The sequence below is a fragment of the Mycteria americana genome, chromosome 7, assembly GCF_035582795.1.
Source record: "Mycteria americana isolate JAX WOST 10 ecotype Jacksonville Zoo and Gardens chromosome 7, USCA_MyAme_1.0, whole genome shotgun sequence".
NCBI lineage: Eukaryota > Metazoa > Chordata > Aves > Ciconiiformes > Ciconiidae > Mycteria > Mycteria americana.
In genome coordinates, this window is record NC_134371.1 from 51,361,721 (window position 1) to 51,380,864 (window position 19,144).

Genomic DNA, 19,144 nt, shown 5'->3' on the forward strand with positions numbered 1-19,144 from the left:
TGCAGGACATCATGATGATCTTTTATAGCTAACAATGGCTAGAAACCTCATGATTTGCTGTATTTGATCATTTTTCTTTATGGCAGCATTTAAAAATTGAGTTAGGAACCTAATACTCTCACTGAGTAGATTTAGGTTTCTTTTCATCTAGAGAAATAGCAACAGATGATTCCAGCTTACGTTTGACTTCCCAAATTATGTTCAATATCTGTTGTAAATTCCTTATGGCTTGCCGTTTTGGCATTAAACCTGTTTGATTTGGATTTTTGTGTTCAAAAGCTTCTGTGTTAAAGGAGTGTCCAGCACTCTTGTCAACAATTCATTATTTCTGTTTGATAAAGGTTGGCCTTAATTTACCACAAAGTTCAGTATCCCTCATGGATTTGAGGGTTTAGCTATATAACTTTACACTCTAGGGGGAGATGAGGGTATCTAGGAACTCATTGAATGCTTCCATTAGGTTCAGGATGAATAATTTTTACAAGCTTTGTAAATTGCCCAAGGAAGCTGTCATTTTCTGAGGTTTTCCTGTTTTGAGCTGTTTCCAGCATTGATTTTGTGTGTGTGAGTTCATCCTTCTCCAGAACTTTTTTTCTTGAAGATGAACTCATCATCTACAAAATATCATAGAAGAAATCTTTAGGTACATCATGCTTGTTTGGGGTTTTAGGGTGGACTGTTGCTGCGTTACGAGGCTGTGTTGTTTGTCTTGCTATTAGTGATAGAAATGCGTTGCAGTGTCTTGTTACCTCAGTCGTGTTGTGTGATAGTGTTGTAGTCTCGCCTAATGTTTTTTTTTAAATGTATTGATCCTAGCAAACAGTGGAAAGAATAGTTTATGCCAGAGAACCTGTAAGTGATGAAACATTCAACCTCAGTAACAGAGATACGTTTTAAGATGGAATAAGCAAAATTATACAGAACTGATGTTGTCACATGAATGATATATAAGTAGGTATTTGTTTATTTCTTGAAACATTTTTTCTCTTAGATTAATTGATATCTATTCTTAAGTTCAGGGCCAGTTTTAAAAAGAATGCATGGAAGAGAACAAAAATGCAGTTTGAGGGGTTTTTTTTGTGGCTAAGGCTATTTTAAACATCCCAGGTTAGTTTCACAGGTTCTTAATTTTTGAGGCCAAGGTTTTAGGTTAGTATGACTAAGTATTTTCACAGATAGTGATAGTCTCATCTAATTTAACTCTGATGGAAAAGCATCTCCAGTTTGGGATAGCTAATCATACATTAATCATACACAACTTCGTGAATGGCAGATAACAAGATACCCAGATCTTGTTTACACTGTGCAAAGTGATAAGTGTACCTCTTCAGAGTCGAGTAAACTCCTCTTCCGCAGATTGAGCGCCAGTAGGTAGGAGGTAAAGATTACTAGGTAGCGTTACTAGAGTTACCATTTCTCCAAGGGTTTCCTTCATTCATCGCTGCTATCTCACAATGTTTCTAAGCCGCTGTAAGGGAGGCAATGGAGGAGGTACACAGGGAAAGAACCAGTAACAGAATTTCAACCTAAAATATCGTGTGCCAAAAGCAAACAGGAAACAAAAGCAAACGTGCTTCTTATATGGCGTGCTTAGCTTGAATGTGAACTGCGTGAAACCGCGTGCTGTGACAGATACCCAGCTCATTCCTTGCCCCGTACGTTTCTGTCCTGCGGAAGCGCTGGGCCTGGGTGCTCCCAGCAGCCGCAGAGCCCCTCCTGGGCTCTCCTCCCGCGCCGGTGGGGCCTGGGGCACCGCCGAGACTGGTCAGAGGTGCTGGGTGCTGAGTGAAGGGTCTGCCGGAGGCCTTGGGCCTGGCCTTGGGCGCTGGCAGCCCTTTCTCGGTGGGTAGCTGCAGCTCCCTCCGCACAGGGCAGTGCTGCCTCTGCAGAATAACCTGTGGAGAAATTCTGCAAAGGAGTTTCTGGTGTTTTCCGTGTAGAGGTAGGAGTGCTATCGGCAGGTATCTTGAAGTGCAGGTCTAGGTGCAGGTTTTCCTTGTGCAGGTTTTGATCGTGCACAGCACGGCACGTGCTGCGTAACAGAGCCTAGCCCTGGTTTTGTCTGACTTTATATTTCATTCCATTTTAGTGTCAGCAAGAACCTTTTAAACGATATGCATGTTGTCACGGTTTAGATTTTGGTCCTGACTCATCATTTTGCTATCGCTGAGCCCTGTGATGGTTGTTTGTAGCAGCTTGCATTGCTTTGTGGTGAGTGTGTGGTGGCTACGGCACCATCTGTCGTCTTCTGCTCCTGAAGGCTGGTAGTGAAGTAAAGTAGATAAGACTTTTATTTCATTGAATATGATACCAACGTTCTGGTTCCTTACCTACTTGGTCCACAGTCTCATTCGAGACATCTAGATGACTCAGATTTAAAAAAAAAAAAAAAAAAAGTGTAAGAGGATATTGTGCATATAGTAAGTGTTTCCCCTCAAAAATCTGCACTGTGTATTCTGGGGTCAGAATTTTTGACATTTTTAATGCCTGCAGGCGTCTGTTGTATCGTCATTTATTTGTACAGCACATTTAAGTTGTTTTACTGAGTTGGTATATCATGTCTTGAAATCTCTTAAAACAAAGATTCTGAACAGCTTTATATTTATATTTAGCATCAAGCGGCCTTGAAATGTTTTCAGAACTTGTGATACGGAGAAATGATAAGTTAAATTTATCGTGTTACCCGTAAACCAGCTAGAGCACATGTGAAACGTTTCTCCATGGTATAATAAAGGTAGCAGCAGATAAATAAACAAATGTTTATATGTCCCAGAGAAAGTCGGAATACTTAAAATAAACGTTTGAGGCTATGAGTACCATTGGCAGGCTTCAGCAGGACTTCAGTATTAGCTGACAGAAAGGACTCTGGGATTTCACTTCCAAGTAGATCACAACTTGCACAATGGATAATATGAAAGAGCAGCAGCTGCAAAGAAGTGCTGAAATACAGGGAGGAAAGAGTACTAAGCTGTCACTACCTAGGGTATCTGGCAATATAAAATACACTCCTCTAGTAGTCCTTTAAGAAAGAATATGTCTCTTGTACAGGCGAGACAATTTTAAATATCTAGTAACATTTCTGTAAGTTATATTTGTATTAAAATTTATTTTTACTTTTTTTCTGTAGGCAATTAAAAGTCTGGAAGATTTGATTTCAAAACATACCACAAATTTCAAAGGAAGTAAATCTACATGAAGAGCTACAAAGGGAGTTGATTTGAGAAGATACGGCGTTTGCAAAAATGTCTTCAAGTTGTGTGACTTCAGTGTTTGCTTTGATGATTTTGTGCTTTGCAGCTGCAGGTAGGTGGCATTATGTAAATCATGCATTCAGTGTAACTTATTGTATATATTCAGAATTATTGATCAAAAATACTTTTTCATCCTGGAAAAATGTAGGTCGGCTAAAGTTTATATTTATGTCTAGGTTTTATATAAAACTATTGGGATCATGAGTGCTGGTATGGCGATGTGAGAGACAATGCTGTTCCCATAGGAGAGTCTTCTTGCACCTATGTTCCCTCTTAAAAATCATTAAAGAACTGCAGCAGTGATGTGAATTATTTTGGTAATTATTTTTAAAAAAGGGGATTGCATGGTGCACATATATGATAAAGGGAAAGGTTGCCACGGGAGCCTTTGGGAGTGGAAGCAGGGTGGCTCTGCCAGCGTGATGCTGAGGCTGAGCTATTAGCTGTGTTGAGAGGCTGGAATTACTACCCCAGGTGCGGGGTTGTGCTGGCGAAGCTGTTTCTTCAGAACCCTGAGCTAGGGGGTCTCTTAGAGCTGGGCTGAACAGGCGTACCAACTCAGCTCAGTGCTGCCTTCAAGGTGTATAATCTGGAACTAAGTTCTGATTACTTAGCTTATAAAAAGAAATTTGTGACAGAATCCCCCCAAAATTAGTATGAAAGGTGTGTAATAGGTCACTGAGTCCATCCTTCCTTCCCTTTTGGGATAAACCTCACCTCGGTCATTCCTGACAGTTGTCTAATCTGTTTTAAAGTTAACTGTCAGTGGTGATGGCAAAGACCTTTTAATGACGGTTGTCAGTGTTACTGGAGGTCTCATAGGTTAGGAGGATGCGTTGCCATTTATGGGGATTGTTCCTATCCTATGTTTTGTCCTAGACAGGGATTTTTAAAACAGTGTTGCAATAACTTGTGACAGAGAAAGGAAAGATCTGTGGAGTTCAAGTACCTAGCTTGTCTTGTAGTTTCTTCAAGTGCTGAAGTGATTCTTCTCAGTATGTTTGTTTGTCAGAGTTCTTCCTGTGGTTACAAGGGGAAGCCTCTTCTTATGTGTCCAGCTTGCATACAGCGTGGGTCGTTGGAGAAGAGGCGAAGTGGATATACAGTCAAAATGAGGTAGTGGGAAGAGTGGACACTGGACAGATGGCTTGCTTAAATCTGAGATGTCCTCACTGTGGAAAAGATGACCAGCTTTGGAAGAGACAGGGCTGAGCAATTAAATGTGTTACAATTTGGCTTCCTTTCATCATCAGCATGGAAAATTATGTTGTTTCAAGCCCTCAAGCCTGTGGGACTTTCTCTGGGGTTGACCTCCTGGAGGCATCCATCCAACATTAGTAACTTTGATTATTTAATAGTACATGCTAACATTTTGCAATAGCTTCATTACAGATGAACTTTCAGCAATAGAGGGTGTGTCTGCGGCTTGAGCTGAGGATATGAATGCTGGTCTTGGCTGAGAAGAGCGATTGCTTGGAGTGAGTCTGAATCATTATAGATGCATAAAAATCTACTTTAAAAGGAAGCGCCAGTGTAGAAAATCTAAACTGTTTTAATTGATCACAACCACAATTCAGTTTTGCTGCTGAGGAGATTGCTTGCCTACGTCAGCTTACCTCCTAATGCCAGCTTTAATTAAAACCTACTAATTTAAAAGTGGTATCAAACATAGTGTTACTATTAGAAAGTTATTCAGTGTTCAGTAACCTTAGCATGTCTGTCTCAAAGTTTATTGTGGTTTTTTTGGTTTTACTCCCCAATTCTGTGTTTTCCTCTGGCAGCTATTCTTGAAATAAACTCTTACAAGTTTGGATTTGATCAGATGCTTATTCATGAGTAGAGTCATAGAATAGTTTTGGCTGGAAGGGACCTCTGGAAGTCTAGTCCAGCCCCCTGCTCAGAGCAGGGCTAACCTCAAACTGACTTCTTTCTTGGAGACTGATTCTTCCCACTATCTGCATGGGAAGAAGATAGCTGAAGGGGGTAGAAAGGGTCACGGTTCATTAGGGGGAGGTGAGGAAGCACTATCATTGTGGTTTCTAGCTGTGCCTGTCCTGTGGGTTTTGGTTTTCTTCCATGCTTTTTATTTTTGCAATAAATTCTTAATGAGAGCAACTAGTTAATGTCCTTTACAGAGTATCATGAGTACAGTAAGGTAAGAGCAATAAAGGACTGATGGACTCTGATGAAGGAGAGAGAGATCAATCTTGGGCAGATATAACTACAACTGAGGAAGGACAGCTGTCTGAAGGTTATTTAGATAGAGCTTTTGCAAAGATTTTCTGTTAGTAGTCACTGAGTCCTGTTAGCCCAAACAATTATACTTTAAATGCAGGGAGTTTGTGGCTATAGGTGAAATATGCATGGGAGCAAGCAACGCGTTCTAGTCATGTGTGGAAAAAGTTATGGCTGATGCTCATGAGCTATTGTCAGTGTGATGACCAGGGTACCGCAGGCCTGGCTCTTAATTGCCAGTGTACAGAACCCGCACTTTTTCGGGCTTGAACCATTAACATACTAGTCTAAATAAAACTGAGAAGTATAAATAAAATCCCTGCGTGCCTGTGGTGAAGCCTGGGGGAGGCAGGGGGCAGCATGCCACCTCCCTAGGGTGTTGATTTTTATATATTGAGCCTTTTTCCAGCTTACTCTTTGTTTCTGAAGCAGTGAGGCTGCTGCAGGAGAGCATACCTTTCTTTTGTTTGCCAGCCCTACACTGACACTGCTTTATTGGTCTAGGTTTTGTTGCTGACTTTCCAATATCTTCAGCATTGTTATCTCTTCAGATATAGGTGATCTTCTAGACAGAATGTGTTTTCTGTTTTTTTTTTTCTTTCCATTCTTGCTTTTTAAGGTACTAATGTGTTAAATATATGTAAAAAAAAAAAACAAACCCTGAGTTAGATGACATGATACACAGAGATGCATATTCAAACCTGAGCCACAAAACTGCATGTTTTTCCTGCTAATAGCTTAAAGAATACACCTCATTAACTTTGCATTGAAAATGGTCTGTATAAATATTAAAAGAATATTTGCCTATTTCTCTACCTCCTCTTACTGCCCGGATGTATGTAGCTAAATGCCAATCTGAATCTGATTTACTTTTAGCTTGTATACAGATTTCTTGTCAGCTCATATTTATGCAGCTTCGATTGTACAGAAAAAGACTGCAAAGAAAATCTTGATTACTGTGAGATTTTTCTTCCCCATGGAAAGTCCAAGGCAGGATGCAGAGGAGAATCGCTGGCAAACTACCTGCCTGTCTGAAGGAATTATGTTTTTGAAGTGGGCTTAAACTAAGGTCTGGCAACCTGCAGTAGGAACTCCACACAAACACTCAGAACTGCACATGCTACAGCCTTGGATAACCTCATAAGCAAATCTGGCTTTGTAGTCTTGGGAGCAAAAATATTCTGTACTAATGTGGCTTAAATCAAAGGCTGAAACATTTATTTTACTTGCTGGCAAATTTGTGCAGTTGGGTGCGTGATGTATGTCTTGATAAAATGTCTTAGGACAGCTGAAACGCATACCTGCCCAAGACCGTGAGAGCCAAACCTTCAACAAGATAGGTTCTTCCATGAAGGAATGGGAAAATTTTTTTACCTTCTTTTTTTCCTTTTTCTTTCCTGCCTTACTGTTCAGCTGGAAAGAAGATAGAAGGGTGATAACAGCCTGTGGATCTGCACTGGCCAAGGGTCTCATTCCAGCCTTCTGGGGTAGATCCTCCGGTGGTGCAAATCATTCCCGCTGACGACAGAGCAGCACAGCTGTGGCATCTGATACCAACCAGAATTTGCCCATGTAGCTATGTTCTCCTTCCCTCAACCCTCCTGACATTTGGTGTTGCCTTTGCTTACCTTGTAGGCACCTCTCTCCTTGTGACAGAGTTTCATGGTTGTGGTCAGGCTGATGGAGAGACTGCAACAATTGGATATATTAAAGAATTTACCTATTTTCTGTAATACTGAGCTTACTGGTTTATCTGCTCACGTTAGGTCTGTCTCTATGGTTTTCTTTCAACAGCTCTTTATTCCCTGGTTCTCTACTGTATTGTTATCCTAGCTTTTTTTTTCTTTCTTTCTACATACTTGTTCTTATAAGTAATCTTAAGTTGTTCAGAGCATGTGTGCTTCATTTTCAATAAGGCTGTTTGCTTGTAAGCTCATGTATCTGTTGGATCTGTGCTCCCCAGATATGGTGGTGATGGGTGCCGTGTTAATAAGCGTAAAAACAGGAAGGAACAGGCCTTGTCATGACATCTTTTTTTTTTAAAGAGGAACTTCCCCTGACCTTGAACACTGTGTTTTCAAAAGCAATATAGGATCCTTCAAAGTATAATAGAAAGTCCTTCCACTGGAAGGTGAAGGACGTGATCTAAAAAAAAAGAAATGCTGGGAGTCACTCACACAAATTTCCTTCCGTTTTAAACAGTGTTTTCTGGGTATTTCCCAGATGTAATTAAATTGTAAGTTTTATTTTTCCTCAAAATATTTGTTGCCAGAGGTGTGGGGCTTTTTGTTTGTTTAAATTGTGGTCAGAGGACGAGAACCAAGGGACAGAGGTTGGCCCTTTAATTATTAGGACTGAAGTAGAGTCCAGACTGGTTGTAACTTTCGAATGGATAGAGATTTCACTCTCCATCTTCCTCTTCCATCAGTTCTTTCTCATAACCAGCCGACCTCTGCCTCCCTTGAAAAACCATCCAGTAACTCCTGTCCCTTTATGGTCTGGATAGCAAGCCTTTTCGAGGATGAGATTAACCAGTACTCAGAGCGTGTAAGGACTTGCAAGCTCAGAGGAGAGTTGGAGGAGCAGAGGGCTGGTTCATGTGCTGTGCCTCGCGTGCCTTCTGTCTGTGCCGCTGCCACACTTCGGGTCGGAAAGGCTGGGGACCCTCCTGTAGCGGCTGTAAGGGAATGGCCGTGCTCTTTTAATGAGAGCCTATCATGCTCTCAGTTCTAAGAAATACTAATTAGGAACCGCTGACTTGCTTTTAAAGGTGGAAATTGTTTTTTGGGTTTTTTTGGGGGGGGTTTTTTTGGTTTTTTTTTAAAAATCCTTTCAGTATCCTGATGGCGATTTGAAGTATCTTAATGTCAGATGTTCATCTGGTAGGGAACCAAATGATGAATTCCTAACTTCATGTCAGCAAGCTTGGTGAGATAACTTTGAGAAGCCGAAAGATACATAAAGAATTGATAGTTAATCTTAATTTCACACAAAAAGAAGTAATAACTTTCAAGCATAAATGATGTTTTTAAGTGAGCAGTTTAAATACAAACACTGATCAAAACTGGGAAGCTAGACTAAATCTGTAGGTCCTCTGAATTAATGTTTCTTCAGCACTGCCATTTGGTGATCTATTCCTGTGTAAATAAAGTTTTTAATCTGGTCTTCTGTCTGTCTCTCAACCAACTCAATTGAGTCAGCTCCTGTGTCATTTCTGTTTGGTTTATACATAAATAGCATTTTTATCTTCCAAAACCACACAAAAAATTCTGAAGAACTTTTGAGTGTCAGGATACAGAGAAAGGTTATATATTCCAGAAGAGGTAATAGTATCACAGACTTGGAATGGCTTGAACTCAGCACACTGTGTTTTTCCTGGATCAGCAAGGCTCTGAAGCTATAAACAGTTGAATTTTAGCAGAGTTCTGCACCCACATGGAGCAGTAGGATGTGGGGTTGTGGGTCCTGATTCAGCAAAACAACTGAGCATATATCTAAGTGCTTTGCTGAACGAGAGCATTTATCAGTAAACATGAAAGTCTGGTTCTTTGATTAAAACTGACTCTGGACGATGCCAAAGGAATTCTAAGAAATATCAAGCCCATAATGCAGTACTTGAACTGTATAGATGTGGGCAAATGGCAGCATTACTGAGTGTCTCTGGAGGGAAGTACTCAACTGATGGAAAAATAATTTTGTGAAAAATTTTATGGCATGCAATGGTGAATGGCATTAATCCTTGTCTTCCTAAGGAAATTTATTCAAGCTTTTTTTAAAAGAGAAACTAGTCTTTAACAAGTTCTAAGCATCGCATAATTATTTTATAAATACCATGCTAAAAATAATTCTTTGTTTTCTGAAGGGAATTGGGATTTAGGATTTTGCTTGTAGATCTTTTAATATCCTTTCTCTACTGTAGGCCCTTGTTAACTCTTTCTTAGCTTCTCCATTTGTCACTTGTCTTAAAATTAACACAAACCCTTGATCCCTTTAATAAAAAAGTGAAAAGGACATAGTTAACTAAAGATGGTACTTTGTCTTGTCTAACATCAAGGAGAGGTACAGAAGATTTCTGAGCCCAAGGATCTGCAGAGTGAAGTGGTAGGTACTCTGGTACATACCTAAAAAAAAAAAAACAAACCTGTCTTCTAACTAGTATGTATTTACCATTTAATTTTTTTTTCTGTTTTAAAATTATTCTCCCATCAAAATTATCTCAGCTATTGATATGTTGACCCTGCTTACCTTGTCTCTACAGAATTATAACTTTATTTTGTGCTTGCTTGTTCCTTTTGCTGCAAAATAATATAAATTCTGTCATTTGGACTAAGCAGGGCCTGTGCAAGCATCAAACAGCACAGTTTTATCTGTTGCCACAGGAAGAATTAGGCTCCAAGGGCTGTAGCACCCCAAACCCAGGATTCCCAAATGTGATCCTAAGGTGTCTCAACAAGAAATGGAGCATCTGCTATTAGGAAAAACAGTTGTTACTTTCACATAAAAAAAGTATTGAGTTTCTGGAGGTCTTTTTCTTTGATAGGCTTTTCCACTGAAATATATTTGCATGTATCAACACTGTTGTTTCATTACTGGTTACGTTACAGTACAGAGAGAATATAGGGACCAGATATATTCCTTTTCAAAGAAGAGAAATAATTTCATCCTCTGTAGCTAATGATGACAAAAGGAACTGAAGTCCCTCAGGCTGTAAGTCACAGGAGAGATGAATTTGGAGTGAAAAAACATATATTTAGCACAAAGACTCTGTGCCATGTTTCGTTACCTGAAGGCATTGAGTTGGATTCCTCTTTGGTGTAAACTTGTTTTAAGTCAATGGAATTTCACCAAGGATAAATTTTTGACCCCAGGTGGCAAAAGCAAAGGTTTTTAATAATTCCATAAAGTGCGGCTGCTTCAAGCACAGTATACTTTTTGTCATATTTTAAAGTGTACTTTATAAAAGATGGAGCTATTGTTCCCTTATTTGGCAACTACTGCACTGTGGGACTTACTAATAGGCAGTTAATAAAAAAGGGACTTTACCTGTCAGAGATGGAAAGAACTAAACTGAAAATGTCATTACTCTCTCATTATTGGAAGCAGTGCATAGAAGAAGTAACAAATAAAGGAATTCAGGGTTAGGTGATGGAAACATTTGTAAGGTTTGTTGCTGGTTTACCTCTTCAGCAAAAAGTTAACTTTCCTCTGGAACAGGTTTGGTGTTTTGGGAGTTGGGTTTTTTTGTTGTTTTGTTTTTAGTTTACTAATGTATTTATTTTACTTAACACTTGGAGCCAAGAGCGGGTGAAGAATTGATTTTGTGGTTATCTTCACTTCTTGCCCTCTTGTCTTTTTCTTCACTTCCTAAATCACCAAACTTGCCTTGTGTCTGGAAAGGATGGTTGGTGCAATTTATTTTGGAATAAATAGAATTTTCCTTTATATTATTAATTTCCATTTAAATGGAGCAGTAAAACATATGTCCTACTAGAGATTCTCCTCAAGCTATTACGATTCAAGCTATGAAGTCAAGCTGACATATTTTTTCCTTCACAAGGTTGTGTGCCTTTCATTAATGTGTAGAAATCAGTGGGGGTAAATGGCCACTTAGCATCACAATGTCGTGGTTCCTTAGGCTTCAGCAATGGTATGAAAGTGAGTAAAGGCGAAAAGGTTATTTGAAAATGTAGCTATTGCTGACTTAGCTTAACATAGTTCAGTTTGCATATTTGGTGTTGCTTTAAGGACGTCTGTAGAATATGAGAAACTTTTACAGCAATAGCCACACATTGTATGTATTTGTGTGTGTGGTGTGTGTGTTTAGTCCAAATGGGTGATTCCTGGTTACTCTTGGGAAACGTCTGCTCCGAAGCACAAAACCTCCGTGTGGCTCAGGGCGCTGCTGGGCAGGTGTGCTGCCAGCTCTGCTCTGTCTGAGCAGACCGCGGTGGAGTCTTCTCCTGCCCGCTGACTGACGTGCACTTTTCATACAGCCAACACACAGCTGCCCTGTGCGAGTCGACGTGCGTGCGTTCATCCTGCGTGGTGACTAAATGTAAGCGCCTGTGTCTGAAGGACCCTTGGGACAAGGTGGAGTGAGTTATGGGCTGTCAGAGCGATTCTTCCCAGCTGTGGCCTGTCCTCGGCCATGAGCAGGGACTCCTGGAGAAGAGCGCAGCGACGGCTGGGCCACCGGCTGGATCAGTTCTTCTTGGGGAGTCCTCGTGGCCTGATGGCCATAGGTGTATTAAATGCATAGGACTAACCTATGAGCCTCGGCTTCTGACTGAAAGATGAAAGGCTTGTATCTGGATTAGTGACTTTCTCTGTGATCTCGCCATGAGTTATTTCATCTCTCAATCGAGGTCTCTTGATATGTAAAACAGATGCATTCTGCCCCATCGTCTTCCATGCCAGACTGTTTGAAGGGCTAACATAATAGCTTTAAAGTACTTGGATCACATTGGTGCTAACTGCTCTTATCTCATTAATTCTTCAAAACACCCACCCCCACCCCCCCCTTTTTTGGAGGCATGAAAATGGCAAAGGTTTTATTTAGAGGTCTGTCAGACTTTTTGCCTGCCTTGCTTGTGTTTAGGCTAATGGATGCTGAACTGCAGAAGTTCTTTGTGATCTCGGATAAGGAGCAAGCTGGTTGAAGTTTTGGCAAGTTATAAATTAGTTACGATGTCCTGAGGAGTGTCTTAACTGATGGAGCTGCTTCTCTTTTATCTTTCTTTTCCTGCCATGTCAACCCTTATTTAAAAAAAAAAAAACCAAACCAAAAAACAAACCTCACTATTTTTACAGGAAGTAGAATCAGTCATACTCAAAGCAAGGGAGTGAGAAATATGAGACCACTCTTACTTTGCTGTAGGCAAAAGGATTTTCAGGTGAAATGTGACTCTCTTTTTGCATCAGTAGAAGAAAACTTACAACAGCAGGTAGGACTACATTACATCCCATGCACAGTTTGAGCAACATGTTAGAAGTTTAATATGTGGATTCAGTTTCTTGCATTAGGGCAGACTTCATCTTTGGAGATGATTTGTTAAACTATGTAATTTGTAAAAGTTGCCAGTTTTCTGCATTTTCTGCTTTGAAATGCTAGATCAGTCTGGCAAAACTTACTTTTATAGCACTAATGAATTCAAAGCCATAATTAATTGTTCTATGGGATATTTTCACCTTCAAGCTGAAAAAGTAATAGGTATTTGAGAAAATTGGCAAGAAAACCGTTCGCAGAGATAACCTTGGATATTACTTCTCAGCTGCTTTTTGGAACTAGGCCAGTAGTAGTTGTTTTTCTTGCTGAAATAGTGCTTGTGGCCATCTTGTTCTCTGTATTCGCTTTCATTCTCCCAGCACTGATGTTTGTTCTCTATGATAACATGTATCATCACAGATGGAAGTAAGAGAGCTAAAATATGCATCACATAGGAAGGACTCTGAGGTTTTTTAAAAGATTACAGTTGTCTAAACTGTAACACCTAGGCAAATGCTTCTCCAGTGTCTCTTGTTAAAAGGCTAGCTAACTGACTTTAGTAATAGTCTCTATAACAAGAAAAAAAAAGTAACTAAAATGCTCAGAATAAGGAATGCTTCATGCCAGTAGCAGAAAAATAAAAGCAGTCCTGAAAAAGACCCTGTTCTGTTGCTTGTGAATTCTCTTGAAATCTCTATTCTATTTTTTGAAATTAGCAAAGCTAGGGGTTTTTAAGCAATTTCATGCCTAAAGTAAAACAATGTTTAAGACTCTCTGTGATGGTTGATTTTGAATAAAAGAATTTTAAAAACTAAAGTTACTTAATTCTACGTCTCTGTTATATTTACTGGACTTCAAAAATACATTTGCAGCAAGAAGCCTGTGAGTAGTGAGTCAGCTCTTATGAATACCAGACCGAACTTCAACTTTATTGATATGATTCAGGAGAAAAGAATTCTAATGAAACAGTTCTGAGTATTGAGCTGCTTAATGGTGGTGTTAAAATCTTCCCGTATGCAGAGAAAACCTAACCAGCTAATTCTTCTGTTTGTTTCAACATCACACAAGCATTACACAAAAGTATTCAGCACGAAAATTGTCTAAGACATTTCAAGTAAAGGTTGCTAACAAAGAACTTTTTTTTTTTTCTCCTGTGTCCAGGAGTCCTAGAATGTAGCTTCCCTCTTTCTCCAGAGAAATAATAATGCACTTAAGACATGAATGCTTGACCTATAAAACCATATCTGTCTATGATTTGACAAGATTGCTCAAAGAAAAAGTAGAATGAAATCAGGATTTATTAGGGAGGACTTCTGAGCAATGAATCAATACTTTTTTGGCCTAGTGGACTGGATTAATTTAATTAGAGCAATAAACATGTCTCTTGTTCTAGTTGATTGAACTAATTAAGTTGATTCAGTTCTGATAGCTGTGTTGTCTCCTTGTTCTGGTTGCTTTCATTAAATTTTTGAGCGGAGCAATACTCTGTTCCAGTAGAAGGGATATGATTTTTCTCTAGTGCTCCTCGGTGCCAGCCTGTATGCTGGTGTCCCAGTGCTCCCTGGTGTGGTCCCTTGCTGGAATGCATCTCTGGGGATTCAGTTTGCTGCTTCGTGGGCTACAAGCCCCCGCAACTGGAAAGGGTTCATGTTTAGACCGTAACTTTCTGCACAGAGATGCTACATCTTCTGCCGTTTAATCCCTTTCTAAACCGGTCAGTAGGTGTCTGATCCTGAGATGGTCATATAACATTACGTCTCTAGGACAAATTTATGGCAGAAGTTTTAGAGCAATGTAGCACAGCTCCTTCTTCCTTAATGGAATTAGTCCTAGGGTTCATGTCCTGAAGTGGTAACAATACAGTTGTCCTGGTCTGAAGTCTTTTGATATTCCTCTTCCATTTGTGATACATGGATTTGTTTGCTTTTTCTTCCTATCCGCTTCTTGTTAGGTCCTCCACACTATTTTGTTAAATAGGCCGTGACTGGTACAGTTAGAGATTTAGTGGGAACCTGCTGTGCAAGGGCTGTAGTGCCAGTGAAGGGACTTGCGCTATGACTCGCTTTCTGTGGGACCCTGCAATGAGTGTGATGCTCTCTGCTCCCCCCTTCCCTTGGGGCTACGTTCTCCCTCCTGTGTCTAATACCTCACTGTAGCTGCCTGTATCCAAGATGTGTATTAGTATGTTTTCTTAGTTAGGGTGATCTCACCACTAATGAGTATTTGATGCCTTTGTAATGCTCCTAATATACACATAGAGCAGCTGGCACAGACTTTTTAAACAACCATCCGTGTAATCTCCTGGATAATCTAAGAACATTTAAATACAACAGTGCAGTTACATTGGAAGTTTTAAATATAAACATATTCTTTCATACAATAGCTTAACAATGTATTGTGGGTTATATATGGGGTCTCTCTTTGCATTTATGGTGAATGAAAACTGCAGTTGACTGTCCTAGGTGGTTAACTAAACCGTTAATGATTATATCAAGGACAATAAAGAATTGGTGAATGAAAGTACACTTCCGTGCTTTATTTCTGAATATATTTGATTTGTTACTGTGGCCTTGTTATCCAGGGCGTTTGTGCTTAAGAAGAACTTTGTTGTTCTTTTCCAGCCAAGCTTGTGGCATGGGTAGTAGGGCAGAGAGTAGCAGGACTGCTGAACTGCTCTGCCTTGTTCCGCTCTTACTACGAGTCAGGTCTGTGTTGACCTCGATGGGGGGGATCTGTTTATTCAGTTGTTTGTATCCCATTAGGAAATGTTGGTACTACTCTTCAGTTGATCAGTAGGGGGTGGCTTTTTTAAAGCAGGGATACAGTCAGGCTTACGCTTAACCAAGTAACTTCCCTTGCAGTGTAATGTTAAGGCTGCCTCTGCATTGTGCGGCCAGTAAATTATCACAAATCTCATGAGATGTTAGTAAAATAATGGGTGTTAACTTCATTGAAGGGAATGGAAGTTTAACCACTGGTCCACTGATGGGAAGAACGAGTTTCAGCCTGGCTCCTGTGTGCTTATGTGAGAGCTTTTGAAGTCCTAGAAGAGCAGTTGGTTTTCCCTGCACCTTCATGATTGCTAGGGCAAACACAGGGACCCTTGAAGGTGGGTGGAGGGGTAGTGGAGCCTCCCTCTTTTGCAGCAGCTCATGTTTGTACTAGATCAAAACTGAAGCAGAGTATCGAAGTATTGTTCACATATTTTGAGTAACTTGATCTGTGGTTCACCTGGTGGCACAGTTAGATATCAACCACCAAGTAAAACGTGTCCTGTCAGAAGTGGAGCATATAGCAACAAAACAATTTGAGTTACTGGCGTAGCTACCACCTCCTTACCCAAAAGTACACAAAAAGCTGACAGAAACGCTTTTTTGTTCATGTAAGGGTGTTAACGTGGGGTTTGCCAACTTAGCAGAGTTTCCAACAGTGATATACAATACATGATGGAAAGGAAATGCACCATTATACAATGCAATGTTGAAACTTGAATGCTTTTCCTATTAAAATTGTTAAATAAATGAGAGGCAGCAGTCCTTGTCAGGACTCTGAGCTGGAACCCTTCACATTCAGTGCATTATGCTACAGCGCCAGCAAGTGAAAGTCTGAAACATCTGAGCTTATCCAAACCCTACCAAACAATATGAAAAAAACCTTAGTGACTTAACTGGGAACTGTGTTAGGTTCTTTGTCTGCTTGGGTTTTGTTTGTATTAAAATGCCATTTATTTAATATCTAACTTTTGTCAGCTGGGACAGTCCCTAGCTCTTGTTTTTTTCCTCAAAATCAAAACCTGATGTTACCCCCAATTATGGATACATTGAAATGGGTAATTTGAATGTTATTTTCTTCTACAAAAATAATAGTAATAATTAAAAAAAATATATCTAGGTATGTGAGATGCATAGCAGTGGCCACCTTCAGACTGTTATAAATTCCAGCAAAACAAATTTTACTGTACGAACTGCCACCACCAAGTGCTGACTCAGTGATAGCTTTTACATGTACCTCTAATGTTTAGCAGGAAGAGATATTACTCATTTTATTTAATACCCTTTCTGGGGGACTGTTTCAAAGCTCGCAAAGCATGTACGAGGCCCCACAGACTGCTGACTCCCCTGCAAAGTTCTTTTACATCTAGTAAGTTCCAGGATACTGTGACTGTTTTCTAAATAACACTGTACTTTACTGATTGTACTTGAAAACAAAGTTACGCTGTTCCAAGTGTTGCCAAGTCACTTTGAAAGTCTCGCTGTAAGGTTTCTCGCTGCTCACCCTGTGTGTAGGGCTGGGCTGTTGGTTTGTCCTTTTGTTGGAAGGGAAAAGCCGCCCTGCTCCCTGAGGTGTGGGCTTCCAGTAAAGTCATGTGGCAAGAAAGCTTCTGTGATCTTACAGCGTGAACGTCCTCAGGCTTTTATATTTAGTTGATATTTTGTGGTTAGTTTTTACAGAATCTACCTGCATTTTTTTTTCCTGAAGTCTTGTTTGTTTGATTGTTCGAGAAGGAGCTTCTGGAGTTTTTGTGGGAAAGACAATGAATTGTACTCCATCACTGGCAGTCGGGTTCCCTGTGTGAGTCCCTGCCGTCTGTAGTGTCAAGGGGGCTCTTGCAAGCCCTTAAACGGGAGTTGAACCCTTGCCATACAGGGAGATGGATTTCGGCACCTGTGGGGTCTCTGCAAGGGAAGCGCTTCAGATGTGCGTGTGAACATTTTATGTTTTTGTGAAACCTGAATCAACTCTGAGGTTCCCTGAGAGTTTTTTCCAGGCAGCAGTGATACTAAGATACATACCTTATAAAGGCTATGTTAGCATTGGGCACAAATGACTTATTTCCTGAGTTAAAACTCCTTTCCCCAACTTCCCTTTAAAAAAAAAAAAAAAGCAAAAGTCAATAAAAGATTATTTGAGGAGAAGAGTCATTGTGATTTCATATGGAGGCTGTCTCAGTTCTCCTTTTATATCTGATGCTCGCCTGGGAGTATACGCTGTACTTGTGTCCTGGGCTTGAATTGTTTTCAACTTATTAATAGTTTTGAAAATGTGTTTAACAGTTAACTGCCAATGTGCATGCTCTTTTTGGTTACAGCTAACAAGCAGCTCGTCAGTACATTAACAAAATTCGGACTCTGTTAACTCTTGTAGAACCACATCTCTGCTTTTCTTCAAATGCTCTTGTCAGAACTATATGGGGAGAAATCTGGTAGGATAAAACAATGGGCACATGCTTAATAGGGAAAGAAGTGAGCAGAAGGAAGTCAAGGAGGAGAAAACCTTTTTGTATTTTGGAAGGGAAGAAGGGGTGCAACGAGCAGAGCATGAGTTGTTTCCTAGATAGAAAGAAGATGAGTGAGTGGTAGCATTTAGTAAGAAATTCCTTAAACAAAACTTTACCTCGAGGGAAATGGAAAGAGAGACATGGGTTAGTAACTCATTTAAGAGCTCTGGCTGATATTGCAGATAGCCTTTTGAGAGATATTTCATAAGTGAGCAATTTTACTTGTTTGTTGAGAATGATTTTGTTTTGGTGTGGGGTTTGTTTAGTTTCTGGTGGAGGTCTGGAGGGCAGAGAAGAACCTCAAGGGTACTAGTTAGTGTTTTATTTTACAATTGAATTTATATTCTTTTATGGTTAGTTGAACAGTTTTGAAAATCTCATTACTGGACTCATTCTGTCAAAATTTACATTTAGATAATTGAAATAATGCCTGTCCAGTGTTGAGCCTTTCTTTCCAATGAAGAAGAGGCGCAAGTATAGGATATATACGGCCAAATCTTGTTACATGTGGCTGCCATCTGCATGAGCTAAATTACTCCCTATGAATCAGGCGTACGATATGCATGCTCTCTGTTCTGTATAAAGATCTGCTCCCAAGTTGTTTAGAGTTATCCTTTCTCACTCTCCATTTAGTCCTTTCTCTGGCAAATCTCCCATGGACCTCATCTGGATTCTTGCCTGATTAAGGACTAAGAGTTTGACCCTGTGAGATCATAAAAAACCAGCATCCCCACAAGAATCTGTAGATTTCAATGGGAGTTGAAGGTGGTATGTGCTGCTAAAGTGTTCAGCGTGTATGCTGGGGTTAAGGTAATGATTTCAGGACTTGGCTGTGTTACAGTATACATACTTGCTGGCCCTAACTTGATTAAGCTGCAAGTATATTACCATGATTTGAATCCTCTATGGAAAGGAAAGCACGTGGTCTCTCTGTGGATTTTGTGGCTTATTTAGAATGAATTTTCATTTTCTGAATGTGTATATTGAGATGTTCCTCACCAGAAAATTCCAGTTTATTGGTACTCGTATTCTTTTGGAGTTGTTTTCCTAAAAGCAGGGATCCAAGAGCAGATCCCTTTGGGAAGTGGAGGCCATGAAATTGTAAGATCTAGGAAGGGTTGTAACTTTGACTCTTATTGCACGCAGCCTTCCAAAATGATTCACCGTTTCCTTAAAAGATTCCGGTATCTCCAAGTTTTTGTTAAAAACAAGAAACACAAAGCTAATTATCACATCCTGAAAGAAAACACATTACAGAATTAGGCTGTATAATGAGATAATGAACACAGTTGGGTAGAGACCTTCAGCTCTTTGTGTGGATAATGCCCTTTAGACATTCTTTATTTTAACAGAGCAGACTACCCAAAACCAAGGCTTCTCGTTTAAAAGAGGAAA

At 40.0% G+C, this 19,144-nt stretch overlaps 1 protein-coding gene across 1 annotated transcript in view; it reads left to right on the forward strand.

The window, feature by feature from the left end:
• Positions 1-19,144, forward strand: part of TGFBR3 (transforming growth factor beta receptor 3) — a 125,143-nt gene that overhangs the window by 12,120 nt on the left and 93,879 nt on the right. The window contains exon 2 of the mRNA XM_075508386.1: positions 3,128-3,303. Coding sequence (XP_075364501.1) covers positions 3,243-3,303 — 61 coding nt within the window. The 5' untranslated portion in view covers positions 3,128-3,242. The remainder of the gene's footprint in view (positions 1-3,127; positions 3,304-19,144) is intronic.